Below are 15119 nucleotides of genomic sequence, written 5' to 3'. Positions count from 1 at the left end.
ACCATCCCTTTGAACCATGAACTACTTTTTAGGTCCTGTTGTGACTTAATATCTATTGGTGGTTGGCCATATTTGTATTGGCTTTATGACTCAGTCAATACCAACTCTGATGAAGATGCAGTAGTGTTGAAATGTTAGTAAAGAATGTATTTTTTTGAATACAATCAGAATTACAATCTGCCAAGTGCGAACATGTAGCAAACATGTTAGACATAACAGGGTGCCGGCCAATGCACATTTCTTCCTAACTCCTGGGAGTTTATGTTCCTCCCCTCCCTCACCCCAATCCCATGCAATGAATCACACTAAACGGTCATTCCACCAATATTATAATCCATCGAGTGCCTTTAGAACTCTGTGATTAAACCTCGATTAGGTAGAGAGAGTGAGACTGTGTGCAGAGGGAGACAGAGGATGAGTGGACAATGAGCTAACTATTCATTCTTCATTACCAGAGGCAGGGGACAGGGGCTCCCCTTTGTGTCAGCAGGGGCAGTGGCATTGTCAGAACGCGCCATTATTTTTCTCGCTGCCACGCAAAGCAGGGGCTGCCAGCTGAGCTAAGGTGTGCCAGCGGGGCTGGCAGGTTCATCGTGAATTGCTTAGCGCTGCGATCACTTTTCTCCCGCTCGCCACCGTTCATCACGGCCATCCCGCATGCGTGATTGCGACATCTGCCCTAGCCGGGTAGAAGGGGGCATCCAAAGAAGGCAACAACAAATTCTTCCTCCTGCTTTCGTGCCAGCTACTACACAGGAGAGCCAGTAAATCAGCTGTGACCCTCCCCGCCCGATCTGACTGGACACAAGCCAGAGTTATCCACTCCTCTCTCCCTGTGGCTGGCTAATTTAATGCTTCCAAACACTGGGGATTCATCATTGACACACACAGCAGGATGGGGATTCAACATGGAGGAGAGGTGAGAGTGGACATATTATCACCAGCAAAGTTAGCCTGTGTGTGACCCACCGGTCAACAACTGACCCTAGTAAACCTTGCCTGTGTCACCCCTAACAGCGAGAGACTCGCACGCAAACCCTCACTCCCTTCCCGTGAACTCGTCGAGCTGTGTGAGAGCTGACACTGAGGTTTGACGGCAGTGTGTGCATCGTAGGAGGTCTCCTAACCTGCCACGCCCTCGCCAAAAAATAAATAAAATAAAAACGAGCTTGGAGAGGTAAGAGGGCGTGCAAGGTAGTAGATAATGTGCCCTATTTATCTCATGCATTATAACATCTGGGAAACTTCTCTAAAACAATGACACGCATTGAGGGCTGCCATTCTGGCTTTACCTTCACAAACCAGTCCAAAAAGCATTTGTCCCCTCGGAATGGATAATGGACAGGCCACAAATCATTCAGGACAACAGGACGGTATGTGTGTGTGAGAAAGAAACTGAATGTATGTGTATGTTTTGTGTGAGTGAGTGTGTGAGTGTGTGAGTGTGTGTGTGTGTGTGTGTGTGTGTGTGTGTGTGTGTGTTCCCCCTGGTATTTTACTTTTTGAGGCAGTGCAGCCCCAGCAAATAGGGACAGGGCTGAAACACAGGGAACAGGCCTATAAAAATTCATCACTTTGACCCTGGCGACCTCCCACTACTGGGGGGTTGCTCTCACACTCACACACACACACACACACACACACACACACACACACACACACACACACACACACACACACACACACACACACACACACACAGACACAGACACAGACACAGACACACACTTTGTCCACCAACCCAAACTCATCGTCAGAGCTGGGAGCAAATGTTCTGAAATGATCTCCAAACATTTTGAGTAAAGATTCATACTAACACAGTAAGTTCAACAAGATAAGTTGAGCCACAGAAGTGTACTAAGCCTCCTGATCTCTGTCTCTCTTTATCTCACACATGCACACTAGCAGACACAATGGCCATGGAAAAGCCTTCTACACAGGAAAAGGCCACCAGATGCTTCATTGTGACAGTGTCTCTGTGTAAAGTAGTGGCAGTAAAAAGGAGGCTGGGTTCTCCTGAGGCGTATTAGTCCCACTAAGAGGAGGACATTGTCTCAGGCCGGGCTCTTGACACATTACTGCCACCTGTACAAAGAAAACCTAATGAGAGATTTAATCTGAGAAACCTCCCCTGCCACTTTTAGTCAGCACTTTGAAACCAACTGCGGCAGATGTCTGCAAGACTGTTTAACGTACCGGCTTCTCTTAACCTCTCAATAAGGCCGTGCATGCTTAAATTGCTCAATAGCCATCTTAATGTGGCATTCATCTGAATGTTGTTAGCTGCAGTTGTTATGTTTCCAAAAGGGGGCTTTGGGATGTGAAGGAGGAGGCTGCAATGCCACGGCCATTCAGGTTTTCTTTTTGACGGCTCAGACTTAAAAAGAGCATTTATCCTGTTAACGAGGAACCAAATTCACATCCAACCGCGATGCAATCATTGTAGCACATTTAAACATGGCCAACAGAAGAGCTATTGATATAGAGTATAAACACTTACTAAGCACCAGAAAACAGTGCACTCTCATTTAATTTACCTATTCCACCGGAGCCGGAGCTGGGAATCAATTCAAGGAAACAGACACTGAGGCAATTTGTCGTTGCTGAGTCAATTACAGAATATTGAAGACCCAATCAGTGATTGGTGATTAGTGGCGGTCCAATAGGAATGCAGAGTCTGTCGAGTTCATTACTCTGGTATTCGATAGAGATCAGGACCTAACAATTAATGAAAGTCTAATTCTGTACCCTTTAAAGAGAGCAGGAGCTTGGTTAGCACTATCACCGAGACTACAAATACAACAAATATGCAACTTAGTTAGTCTAAGATCCAGTCACCCAACACTGATTTCACTAGTGAACATTATGAGCATTATTATTATTATTATTATTATTATCTTTTCCTTAGCAACAGTTGAGCTACCAAAGCAGTTGATGGCTTTTTCAGGCAGGCAGGTGACCAGCCATCTTCCTTCCAGGGGGCACTGGGAGGAGAAGACCCTGGCGATGCACAAAACCCTCCTCACACACAAGGAACATTGATTCATTTGAAGCACCACCCATTAATTTGTCTGCACCATTTCATCTAAATGATGTGCTTGTCCGCCACGCCAGGGTGAGAGAGAGAGAGAGAGAGAGAGAGAGAGAGAGAGAGAGAGAGAGAGAGAGAGAGAGGTGTAATTCAGCCAAGGAAAGGGGAAAGAGGAAGGTACAGAGGGGAGGTGGGGGAGGGAGGAGGGGTCTTGACACCCCACCACAGGGCGCTAGGCAACCATCTAGTGGGTGGGCTTTGTGATACATTTTACCAATTTTTCATGCCCATCCCTCTTGATGTGACCCCACTCAGGGCCTTTTATGCCGCTGACAGCTCTGCGCAGGAAAACATGCTGCCGCTCTGATAGCATGAAATCGGGAACAAAGACCCCCAGGGAGAGGAGAAGGGGGCCACCGAGGCACGCTGTGCTCCGGTCCCGCCTGGCTCTGGACACAAACAGATGTTAGGCCAGCCCCGGCTCTCTCTGCCCCCTGAAAGAGGAGGCCCTGTCGGAGAAATGGGCCTGAAATGCATTGTTTTGGGCCTCCTCTAAGACAAAAACAGGAGCCACTCCTTCTGAAAAGGGCCCGGCAATATGGCCGTCACAGATAAATCACACAAGGGGGAGTGAGAGAAAGGCCCATGAATTCTCAATGTGGCCCTTAATGGGCCCTCTTAAATATGATGGGATATTTGTGTGTGGACACGAATGGAGCCCAGCGACTTTTAATGTCAGAGGGCAGAGTTGTTTAAAAGCCCATGGTGCCAACACTGGGTTTACAGCTGTGTTACAATGAGCCACTCTGTCGGGACATCACTCTGCTACTGACAGTAAAGATTCACACTGGGAAACCTGTGGGTCAAGTTCTTTAAATAATCCTAAAACTTCTACTGGCCTCCTTAACAACAGCACGACACTTTATCATCACTCATCTGTTGTTCTTTTTCATTTTGCAGTGGAACGAGCAAACACATACCATGAGTTAAGGCAGTGGATCCCAAAGTAGGGTCCTTGAGGAGGTTCCAGGGGGACCCCAGTAAAAAGGGAACTCATTTATGGTCACCATAATATCATTTATAAATACCACAATGACAGACTGTATGACTAATTTGGTCATGGGTCATCCAAAAGCAAAAATCCTATCAGAAATCTTATGAAATGAGGTTGCCGTGGTCTAATTTGTGTCAGTTTAGGGCAGTAATGGAAGAAGTATTCAGATCCTTTACTTAAGTAAAAGTACTAATACCACAGTATACAAATATTCTGTTTCATGTAATAAAAGTCCTGCATTGAAAATGTAACTTAAGTAAAGGTCAAGTATGGAAAATGTACTTAAAGTACTCAAAGCGGAAAAATCCTCACATTCTAGAAACTGTTTAATCGTCTAATCAGTTCAGCTGTATATTGTTTGAGTAGTTCATTCATACTAAAACATCCAATTTTTCACAATTTACAAATCTTAATTTATAAAGTAACAAAAAAATAACTAAAGCTGTCAGATGAATGTAGTGGAGTAAAAAGTGTATAAAAAAGAAAATTCTCTCTGAAATGTAGCGGAGTAGAAGTAGAAAGGGACATGAGTTAGTTACATTCCACCACTGGTTTAGGGGCCTTTGATGTGAAAAAAAGTTTGAAAACCACTTAGTTAAGTTATTGCTAGATTTAAATAGTTTGAATAACCGTGACGGTGACCAACTTGTTGAGCAGGCTGTGAATTCAGCCATGAGCAGCCATTCTTACAGAGACTGCTTCTTTGCATATGCATTAGAGCAAACGGTAATGATTAAAATGCTGGAAATAGCAATGGAGAGGGTGTGCGTGCATGTTTGTGCACAGCCCCTGGAGACAACATGTGTTATCTTGGCAACCGCTCTATCCTTCAGAGAGAAAAAAAAAAAAAAAAAAAAAAAAAAAAAGAGAGAACAACAATTATTGTGCTCTGCTGTACAAAGGCAGAGGACTGCATTAGTCAAAAATAGACTGACATCATACAAGTTGGACACTATGTACCAGGCACAAAGAGATTCCTATCCTTCACAGTTGATGCCACATTTCATCTGGACTAAATAAGAGCATCACTGTTAGCTGTTGCTGTTCCTCCTTGTGATTTCAAAGGCAGAAGACGAGACAAACCATCAATAACGCAAGAGATAAAGAAAGGCCGGGAACGAGTGAAAGTTGATTATTCATGATTCATAGCGAGATCATATTGTGTGCTAGATTAAATAAAAAAATAAAAAAGACATGGATTGAGTACTGAGTCCACTTGAATTTACAGACTGATCAAATGATTCACTTATTAGATTTACAATATTTATATAGTTTGCATAATCTTGGCAACCGCATTATGGATACTAATAAATGCAAGACACAAAGCGACTTCTCTCCATCCTTTTAAATAAACTGTACATGGAGTGTCTGGTGTCCTTACACTGATAGAAGGCTCAGGGGCATTTAAGGATGTGTCTTCAGACAAGATTACTAGTTTAGTGTCCATGTGTTTGTAACCTACCAAGAGGCTCTAACTAAGTGCACTTAATCTGCTTTACAGAACCGATTCAATACAGGAGTTTTTTTTTTTTTTTTTTTCATCGTGTCTTTATTTTTTATTTTTTTGGTAGATCTTTTCCCTGACCGTTTTAAAGACAATTAAAAATGATTTGATGTAGAGCTGAAACAATTGTTGATCAACAGAAACTTAATCTGCGATGACTTTGACGATCAATTCATTTTTTGTTTTTTTAAGCAAAACAGCCAAAAATGTACTGGTTCCAGCTTCTCAATTATGAATATTATTTGCTGGTTTTCCTGGTTTACTATGGTAATAAACTGAACATTTTGGCATTTACATTCGTCGGACAAACCAAACTAGATATTTAAAAATGTCACTTTGTGAAATTGTGACGGACATTTCCCCTACTCTCTGGCATTTTAGAGACCAAGCGATTATTCGGTTAATAGAGGAAAATAATAGCAGATTAATTGAAAACGAAAATAATTATTAGTTGTGGCTCTAATTTAATAATCTATCTAAGCCTGATACAAATGCATCACAACACTTAAAGCATGATAGAAATCTCCCTTTTTCCATTGAATGTGCATCAATAGCATAGCTGAGCAATCTTTATTTGATGTAACAACTATAAAACTATTCTGCGAGAAAAAGAGTGACGGTGCGGCAAGTCTGGAGTGAAGACATTGGCTCCAGCTGGAGGGGACAGCAGTGGTGAACGACTGCGGGGTACCTCAGGTTACATCCCTGACCGGGGCCAACCCCAGGGGCCTACCAGGCAACGTGCCCTCCAAGGCCCTGATAGTGCCAGGCTCTGCGCTCATCCTTGGCTTAGTTTGTCACGCCATTCCACCGTTGGCATGGTGTTCCCGGCTGCCAGTCACAGTGCCCGCCCCCACCCCCCGACCTCCAAGTACACAATGGCAATAGCATGGCTGGCGCCGGGCTCAAACGGCCTGTTGTTAATGAGCAGGACCAACAGAAGCCACTGCTTGTTCTTCATTTGCCAGCGTTTTAATTATATGGACAGCGCTCCCATCAAAGCTGCATCGCTCAAGTTACGCCCTCATAGCTGAACTCTTCTTTTTCTCCTCCGTGTCTTCAGCGCTGTATTCATTAGCATCGAAAGCGAACAGAGAGAAGAGAGAGAGAGAGAACAGGCGCTGTTGTCCAGAGGGAATAGTCTCCCTCTATATCCAGATGGGTTATCTGTGATATAATGGGCCCTCATTGTGATAGATTGGACTCTTCTAGCCAGATAATATGCCTTTATTGTATTGTGAGGAAACATCTCCATTACAGGCTTCGCCCGTGTGGCCATAAACAGGCAGGGGGGGGGGGGAGGGGGGGGCAAATAGTAGGTGTTAATAAGTCAGTTTGAACCTGTAAGGTATGTAGTAAATCATTGGGTGGGGTTTACTGCACCAGGACAATCAAGACTGTCAGGTGAGTTGTCTTTCACAGAAAAGTATATTGATTTAGTAGGCTACAGCAAACCATGTAAAAGGACTTGTCAATACAACTTGGCCTAGCAATAAAACCTCCTCTCAGTAACGTGAGCCTTGCTAATACTCCATATTCGACAATCAATTAAGAAGGAAGAACGGTGTCCGGAAGAATTATGACATAAAACCTGCCAAACGTATTGTAATAAGCTTCTCTTTTTAGTCCAAATCTGATTAAGTACACGAGGGGCTGGTGCGTGTATGTGTGTGTTAATACATCTGTGACTCTGGGTGTTAATGCATGGGTGTATATGGGAAACTGAGGGCAGCCAAGGAGGGTCGCGGTCCCTAGCGTCAGGGGGTTCCACACAACAGAGGCCCAATCAGTGCTGGCCCGCTGGTTAATGGATGGATGGCCCCCAAAATTAATTAGCCTGACTAATGTAGTGTACACTTAATTACACTGGCCGCCTTTTGATTTATAGCTGGCCAGATACACACATGCTAGTCAAAGCCAGGACTAAAAAGGGAAAATTGTTTACACTTTACTGGTGCAAATTATTTACCCAGACTAGGTTCAGCAGCCAGGACAATGGCCATCGACTATGTGATGAACTCCTGTTGGTTTCAACTACAGGGGCAACACACAGACTGTAGGTAACATGCACAGACAACCTATTCTAAGTTTCCTTCCTGTAGGTCAACTGTGACACTTACAGCATTACTGGAACTGGCAAATTCATTACCATTATATCATTTTAAACTGTATGTATGTCTAATGCATTTTATTCCGTAGCCCTTCTCTCCTTCCCTTCCCCTATATGGCTTTGTCACATGTCAGGCTGGCATTGTAAATAAGAAGCTGTTCTTAATGACTTCCTCTGTAAAAAGGAAGGTGAAATAAAAAATAAAAATTCATATTCATATTAGATTAACAAATAATGGTGCTCAGAGATAGTTCTATAGTATCTTTAGTTGTTTTTCAGACCTGTTTTCAGACTGGATCAAGGCAATGCTATTTCTTCCAAAATGTAAATTTAGCATCTATAAATAGAAGATCAGAAATGTCCAAAAAATAGCAAAGCAATCCTCCCAGACCCTATATGTATAAAACCTTGCACATTCATGCCTCAATAAACACAAATAAAGAAAAGTCGGCATTAATGACAGAATTGATCTTTCATATGTTTTCTCAGTTGTCATGGGCGTGTGCGTTGCGTAACTCCACAGTGGGAAAAATGACTGATCTATCATGCTGGCCTGTCATTACTGAGCATTTTACAGCATTCATTAGGAGAGGGGCTAGTCTAGGGCCCCACCTTTAATTTCATGCTGCTCAAGCGAGAGAAAGGACACAGGACAAAGGAAGGGAGGAAGATTGATGCCTGGTCCGGCCCTCTGCACTGCCTGCAGACGCAGACAGGGGGCGCTGGTCCAAACCTCTCTCCAGTCAGTGAGAGGCCAGCTAGCCTAATGAAATCTGTCCATGTAGGAGCAGATCAGCCCCAATTAAAACAGCCCCACACCATGTCACAGGGACAGTAGATCAAGTCAGCAATTAACCTTCCTGCTGGCCTCTATCAATCCTTAAATTGGAGCAGGCCGGCCAGCAGCACACAATCTCTGCAGATATTAAATTTACATTCTATTAAGTTTAATTAGGAGGGATTTTAAATATACTAGGAGTCCAGGCACGGAGCCCTGAGCCTGTCATCGACACCGCTGATTCACGGTCACCGGCCACCTCGAGGGACACACACACCCACACACACACCACTGTACACCTTATACCATCCACTGACTGATGCATGGAACCCAGAAAAAGCTGTGTTTGCTGTAAGTGTGAATGAGTCAACAAGGGTTATGTGACCCGGCGCTGCTCAGCTTTGGTCTGAATGGCTGAACATGGGTTTGTATAATAGGATTGTCTCAGGGATTACTGAATTATTATTGTAACCTTCTTATTACTGTAAACATGATACACATTGGCAGTGACAGGTGTCTAATCCTGCAGGATTTCGCACCATTACCAGATTCACTATCCTACTCCTGCTTGCATCCCACTGTGATTCTGACCACTTATACCTGCAACAATGCTGTCTGCTGTAAATCTGTCTGCCCCATCACACTGGTTTAAGTTCACATTGGCACATCAACTGAAAAAAAGGCTTGTGAAATGCCTTAAAAAAAAGAAAAAAAGAAAAAGCAATCAGCACATATGTTAATAAATGAAGATGTTCATTTAGTAACTGTTAATAAATTAAACAAATGAAAAATTGTTAAATGCGTGTTCCTATTGCAGCAGCTACAAACCAGATACCGGATGCTTCAGAGCAGCGGTCACAGGGTTACAGTTCACAAATCAAAGTTAAGTCAGGGATGGCAATTATTTAGTATTTAATGATAATAATGTTCATAAAAACAATTGTGTAAATGTTTAAAAGGGAGACCAGGAAAGAGACAGAATGAAAGTGGGTGAGAAAGAATAAGCTGAAACGTACCCATCTGAATTGAGGCATACAGTTCAATGGAAGGAAATGGATTGACATGCATGGTTGAGATCAATAATATCAACCTTTTTTATGTTTAAAATGTCATCCCACACCAATGGCGTAGTGCTCACTGCACGCTTCCATTTTCATGTATAATTTGCCGTCCCTAATTTGGTCTCTCTCTTAAAAACTCCGCAATCAAGTTGGGTTTCTTTTATTGCAACAGGTCTGGGGACAGCAGGCACTGCATCTTTAGTCAGTTGGGTCACCACCGGCTTGAACGTGAGTGCTCCGTGAAGGAATCAAAGAAATTGCAGGCTGTGAAGTATCTGATTCGCCAGACAAAACCTTCAAAAGCCATTCATTTTGCGCTTTCCTGTTTTATCAGCAGCGATGCAAAGCATGATCAAGCCAAAGCCTGATCCCACCCATGGGAGAGGAGAGAGAAGGTTGGTGGGGACTGGACCACCTCCAGGCTGCTCAGCCCTAGCATTAGTCTCCACGTGGCTGTGTCTTTTGTCTGCCAGTCAAAGGGCCGCTGAATGGGGGTCAATTGAAACCAATTCCCTCTGTCGGACACAATTAATGGGGTTGCCCGGTCCGGGCAGGAGGGGGGCGGCCTCAGGCCTTTGGTTACTGATCCTGCCGCACAAGCATGCCAGGAATTTGCCACCTGGAATTTGCCCTGTGACAATATCAAACCCACCTCCTTCCAAACCAACCTCCTTTTTCTGTACACACACGGATACATCCTAAAATACCCCCTGTCCCATCCACGCACCCACAAGGCAGTATGGGTGACAGGGGAGTGGCTAGTGGTTGTCCACAGTCTAGTCACCTACAATGGACCAGAGACGGAGAAGAAGAGAAGTGGTGTAGCGTGCAGCTGTAGAGAAATGTACTGGAGTATTTTCTGATCTAGTGACTCTCAAAGTGGGGCCTAGTGATCCCCATGGGTGCTTGAGGGTTGCCCCTGGTGTTCAACAAATCAAAAAGGCAAGTAGTTTCAATTTGCAATTATTTCATCCACTTAACACAGAAAAAGCATCTATTCATCTGCATAGCTTTTTCGGGCCCTTTCCTATCGATTTGAAAGTGAAGAGAGAATAGAGCAAAAAGGGAAAAAATGAGACTCTCAGACAGTGAGAATGAGAGCCGGCCTCTCGGTGTCTGAATCAATCTTGGGATAAGTATGGACGATCGATCCAGCACCAGCCCATCTACAGTTAAGCACTTCAGTGGATGTGCACTAATTGTCCTGTTGACATTAATTGTCATTAAAGGGCTTAAAACGGCCTCCCGGCTGTGAGTTACGTCCGGCGCTAAGGTTGCAACCCATTTGTTTATTGGTGACATCACAGCTCTCTCTGCCACTAATGCAAAAGGTCACTGTTAAATCAAACAGGTTGACCACTGCGCAGGACGGGTTTATATTGAGCAGTGCTGCCCCTCTAACCACGCATTTCACACAGATGACATCATCAGCCTTTTCTGTTGTTACATTAACCATTAAATGATGGGCAGGTTTGAGGAACCCTCATTAAGCTGCAGGGAAAATGTCTGTGTCTCTGTGTGTGTGTGTGTGTGTGTGTGTGTGTTTGTTGTTTTGTGTGTGTGTGTGTGTGTGTGTGTGTGTGTGTGTGCGCGCGCTTCATGCCATAGCCCACAGCTCTAACTTCCTGAGAGGATGTCTGAAAAGGACCCCCAGCACTGCTGTCACACCTCTTTAAATGGGGTGAATCAATCAGGTTCATTTAGCCTAACAAATTGGTTTGTGTGTGTGTGTGTGTGTGTGTGTGTGTGTGTGTGTGTGTGTGTGTGTGTGTGTGTGTGTGTGTGTGTGTGTGTGTGTGTGTATTCGCTATGGATGCGAATGTGTATGAGAATGGGGGGCCAAGGTGCATAAGAAAGGAGCTGTGTGGAGGGGAGCAGGGGGCAGAGATGGACATTCACCGATGCAAGCCTGACACATCCCTGGAAAAGGGTTCATGACCCCTCCTGCACTCAGACAGCATCTCAGAGTGGTAGAGACATGGAGAGGGTGAGTGCTTACCTACCACAGAGCAGCACGGACAAGACAGGAAACATGAGGACAGAGTTATCTAGATTAGCTATACGGGAGAAACACGGACAAGCTTCAAGTCATCTCACCTGACTTTGTTTAATTGGATGCTCTGCTTTCAGCTTAATACATCTGTGCTGCCTGCCAGTACTGGCATTGAAAACGCATCTTTCTTATAAAAACCAAGTCACATTTTATATATTTCAATGTATAGAACAGAGCAATGCTGATATATAGATATAAAACAGCCTGTACAGTAACTGCTTTAAAATCACTGTGGCGGCCTAAATGTGTGCCAGGTGACATTTAATTGCAAAAAGTTGACGTCTGAATAGCCTCAGTGTTTGCACATCTGCTGTTGTGGATTCTGTACTCGGATTTATTAGCTCCGAAGCATGTTCACATGATCCGTCGGTTAATGTGACCCAGTTACAGACCAAAAAAATCTAATCTGCTGCACAAACTTTGAGGCCATCAATCAATGTGCCTGCCTGGATCGCTGATCCCACTTAGCTGATGGCGATTTACTGCTCCCCTAGTGGCTGGATGACTAAACTACAAACGGGTTCTTCTTGTGTGCCACACAGAGTGAAGTCCTTCCTAAGTCATTTGAGCAACAACAAAAAAAAAAACTGCATTCAAAAAGCCTTCCCTCTTCTTCCCTCTGGTTGAAATGAACAATGCCAACACCTTGAACAGACCCACTGACTCCAGGGGCCATTGTGCTGCAGAGGAGGGAGAGGATCGGCCAACAAGTGGCTCTCCCACTCTGTTATCATAGGACACCACTGTCTGCGGTGGGCCTTTATGACTTGTTATGCCACTATACCCCCCATCTCCTCATGGAGAATGCTGAATGACTGCGCTACCTTGGCTCTCACTGGCCTCATTTGCACCAAGAAAAGGAGGGGAGGAGAAGGAGGAGGAAGAAAGAGGGGAGGGAGGGAGCAGGAGAGGAAGGGAGAGAGAAAGAGCAGTGAATGGCACCATAACATAACAATGCACTTGGAGGCTCAGTTGGCAAACACAGCTGGGCCAGCAACAGTGAAGCGTTTAATGAGTCATAACTCTAGAGAGACAGTGGGCTCCTAAAGCACTTTTACTATATTGCAGTCTCTCTCCAATACACACACCCACCCACACCAACACACACACACACACACACTTTATATTACTATAAATTTGACAGCTTAACCACATATCTATATAGTATATTATTGCACAAATGTCCCCATATCGCACAGATAATCTATACAATTAATCTTCCATCACTTGTTTGGTGTAATACAAAAAGACTCACCTCAATGACCTGCTTCGAGTCCAACCTGAAGTTAAAGTCCCCAAAGACAAAATACGGCAACTTCTCATGCCGCTGGTCCGTGATCCTGAAACACATGAAAACCATTTGTCAGTGAGAACAACCACTAGAACCTCTGTGATGGGTGCTGGCAGGTCGGGCAACTGAAAAATCAGCAATCCTCTTAATCCCAAATTGTAAAAATACATTCTAGTTAACAATAAGGACCCTGACATTCTTGACAAACATCACCACTAGTTGCCAAAGACTTCTTTCAAAGCAGTCATTTGATGATTCCCCTGACCTCAGGGTATTTAGTTCATGAGGGCCACAGCACCACCTGGTGGGCCGAACACTTCAATTCGAAGATATTTACCTCGACAGAGCTGGGACCATGACTTGGTTTGGGAAAGCTTTTTGACATCTTTTGTGATCCGACACAATCTTTGGGTACATGAGTTTTACCGCATTTGTGATTGACCACAGAGCACACAGGGTGGATGTAAGGATGGGGGCAGATAGAGAAAATGACAGAAACATGGAATGAGAAATGCAAATGTTCAGGAGCAACAGAAGGCCTATGAGAAGAAGAAGAAGAAGAAGAAGAAGAAGAAGAAGAAGAAGAAGAAGACATACCCCAAGCGGAAATACAATTTTTTCACTTTGTTGTTCTTTTTTTTTTTTTTTATTAGTTTTTTTTGTTTATTTATTTATACAGACACACATATACCCAGGACATACATGCACTAATGGACAGATGTCCAAGTGAGGGGGCTGCCCATGGCCAGACGCCCCGAGCATGGGCTCTGGAGGTTTTATAGGTTTATAGGTGAAGAGGAAATATAGGTGTTTAAACTGCTTGTAACCTTGTAAAAAAAAAAAAAAAAGACTAATTGTCATTATTAAAACTATACTACTGTAGTATTACTGTATTTCAAAGTATAAGTATTTCATTTATATAGCCCAATATCACAAATCACAAATTTGCCTTAAGGGAGTTTACAGCACCCTCTGTCCATTGACCCTTGATTGGCTAAGGAAAAACTCCTTGGAAGAAACAACTACTTTCCTTTCAGGACACCATGTATTATGCAAATCTAGTGATATGTTTAACATGTTGGCAATTTCCTATGTGCAAAAAATTAATGACAATGTATGCGGTTCATAGTGGGATTCATAATATCGCTCCCCGAATAGAACGTTGAGGTTAAGACATTTTTCAAATTCCATAACTTTCCCAGGTTTTTTTCAAAACGTACGAACCCTGTGATTGTTTCCTTTGACGGCAAAGAAAATTCACTTTACCAAATTGATTGATTGAAGGGAAAGTTGAACCAGTTGAATCCTGCAGATATTCTATTATGCTGGTCCTGTACCCAGCGGTGACAGCTGCCTGGGAGAAAGGTAACTTTCTACTGACTGTAGGTTTGTTGGTGGGCTTACAGGTTTTACACAGAGATTCACAAACAGACTTGTACAGCTTGAAAGACTCCAGCTACGCAGAGCCTCATTTAGAGTGTAACTAAAGTGTCTTTTGATACCTCCAAACGGAGTTTCAATCCAGCACATTTTATTGTCCCTTGTCTCAAATGTTCTTAATGTACTGTATGCATTGCTTTTTTTAAACCTGAGAGTATAGTGTCAGAGGATTCATAGAGTTTAGATCATCTCTGTCATGGACAACTTCCAAATCTCCAGATCCTCACCACAGCGCCAGCATCACAGTGCTTAAAAAAAAAAATGCACCTAAGCGACATATAATTAACTCCTAAGCCTCATCACCTACTTTAAAGTGGCTCATCTACAGAGCAGAGATAGGAAATTAAGGGGGACGTAGCGCAGCCTCTTGTGTAATTAATGATTCAGGATGCTTGGCTCGCTATCTCCACTAACCGTGCGGATAAATCTCAGCGTGGACTTCCCAGGCTCAGATAACAATATATTTATGGGGCCGTAAAGAGAGAAGAAGCCTCTTCTTAGTGGTGGGTCTCGGCTCTGGCCGGCTGTCGTAAAGCATGTCCACTTCTTCTCTATGAGGCAGGCAGAGAGAGGGAATGGCATGGAGGCGAAGGTGACTGGAGGAAAAAGGCGGCGAACGCAGCTAATACATTAAATAGAGAGTATGTAACTTTGACATCACATTATATCAAACAGAAACTACATCGTCTTTATCTCCGATAGGATTTTCAAGAGGGGTCAAAAGAAAGATGGGGGCCAGCATTTAGAATTTCATCTCCAAAATAAAAACTAACATGTTTCACAATATGATTGATGTA

At 43.7% G+C, this 15119-nt stretch overlaps 1 protein-coding gene across 3 annotated transcripts in view; it reads right to left on the bottom strand.

Annotated features, from left to right (window-relative positions):
• Positions 1 to 15119, bottom strand: part of LOC120547882 (inositol polyphosphate-5-phosphatase A) — a 182723-nt gene that overhangs the window by 39466 nt on the left and 128138 nt on the right. For all 3 annotated transcript variants that reach the window (XR_005637113.1, XM_039783660.1, XM_039783659.1), the window contains exon 9: positions 12847 to 12931. Coding sequence is in view for 2 of the 3 variants with exons in the window: in XM_039783660.1 (XP_039639594.1) it covers positions 12847 to 12931 (85 nt within the window). In the remaining variant the exon portion in view is untranslated. The remainder of the gene's footprint in view (positions 1 to 12846; positions 12932 to 15119) is intronic.

This window comes from Perca fluviatilis, chromosome 19 (genome assembly GCF_010015445.1).
Source record: "Perca fluviatilis chromosome 19, GENO_Pfluv_1.0, whole genome shotgun sequence".
Classification (NCBI taxonomy): domain Eukaryota; kingdom Metazoa; phylum Chordata; class Actinopteri; order Perciformes; family Percidae; genus Perca; species Perca fluviatilis.
The sequence above is the reverse complement of the archived record's forward strand: the minus strand, read 5'-3'. Positions and strand labels throughout refer to the sequence as shown.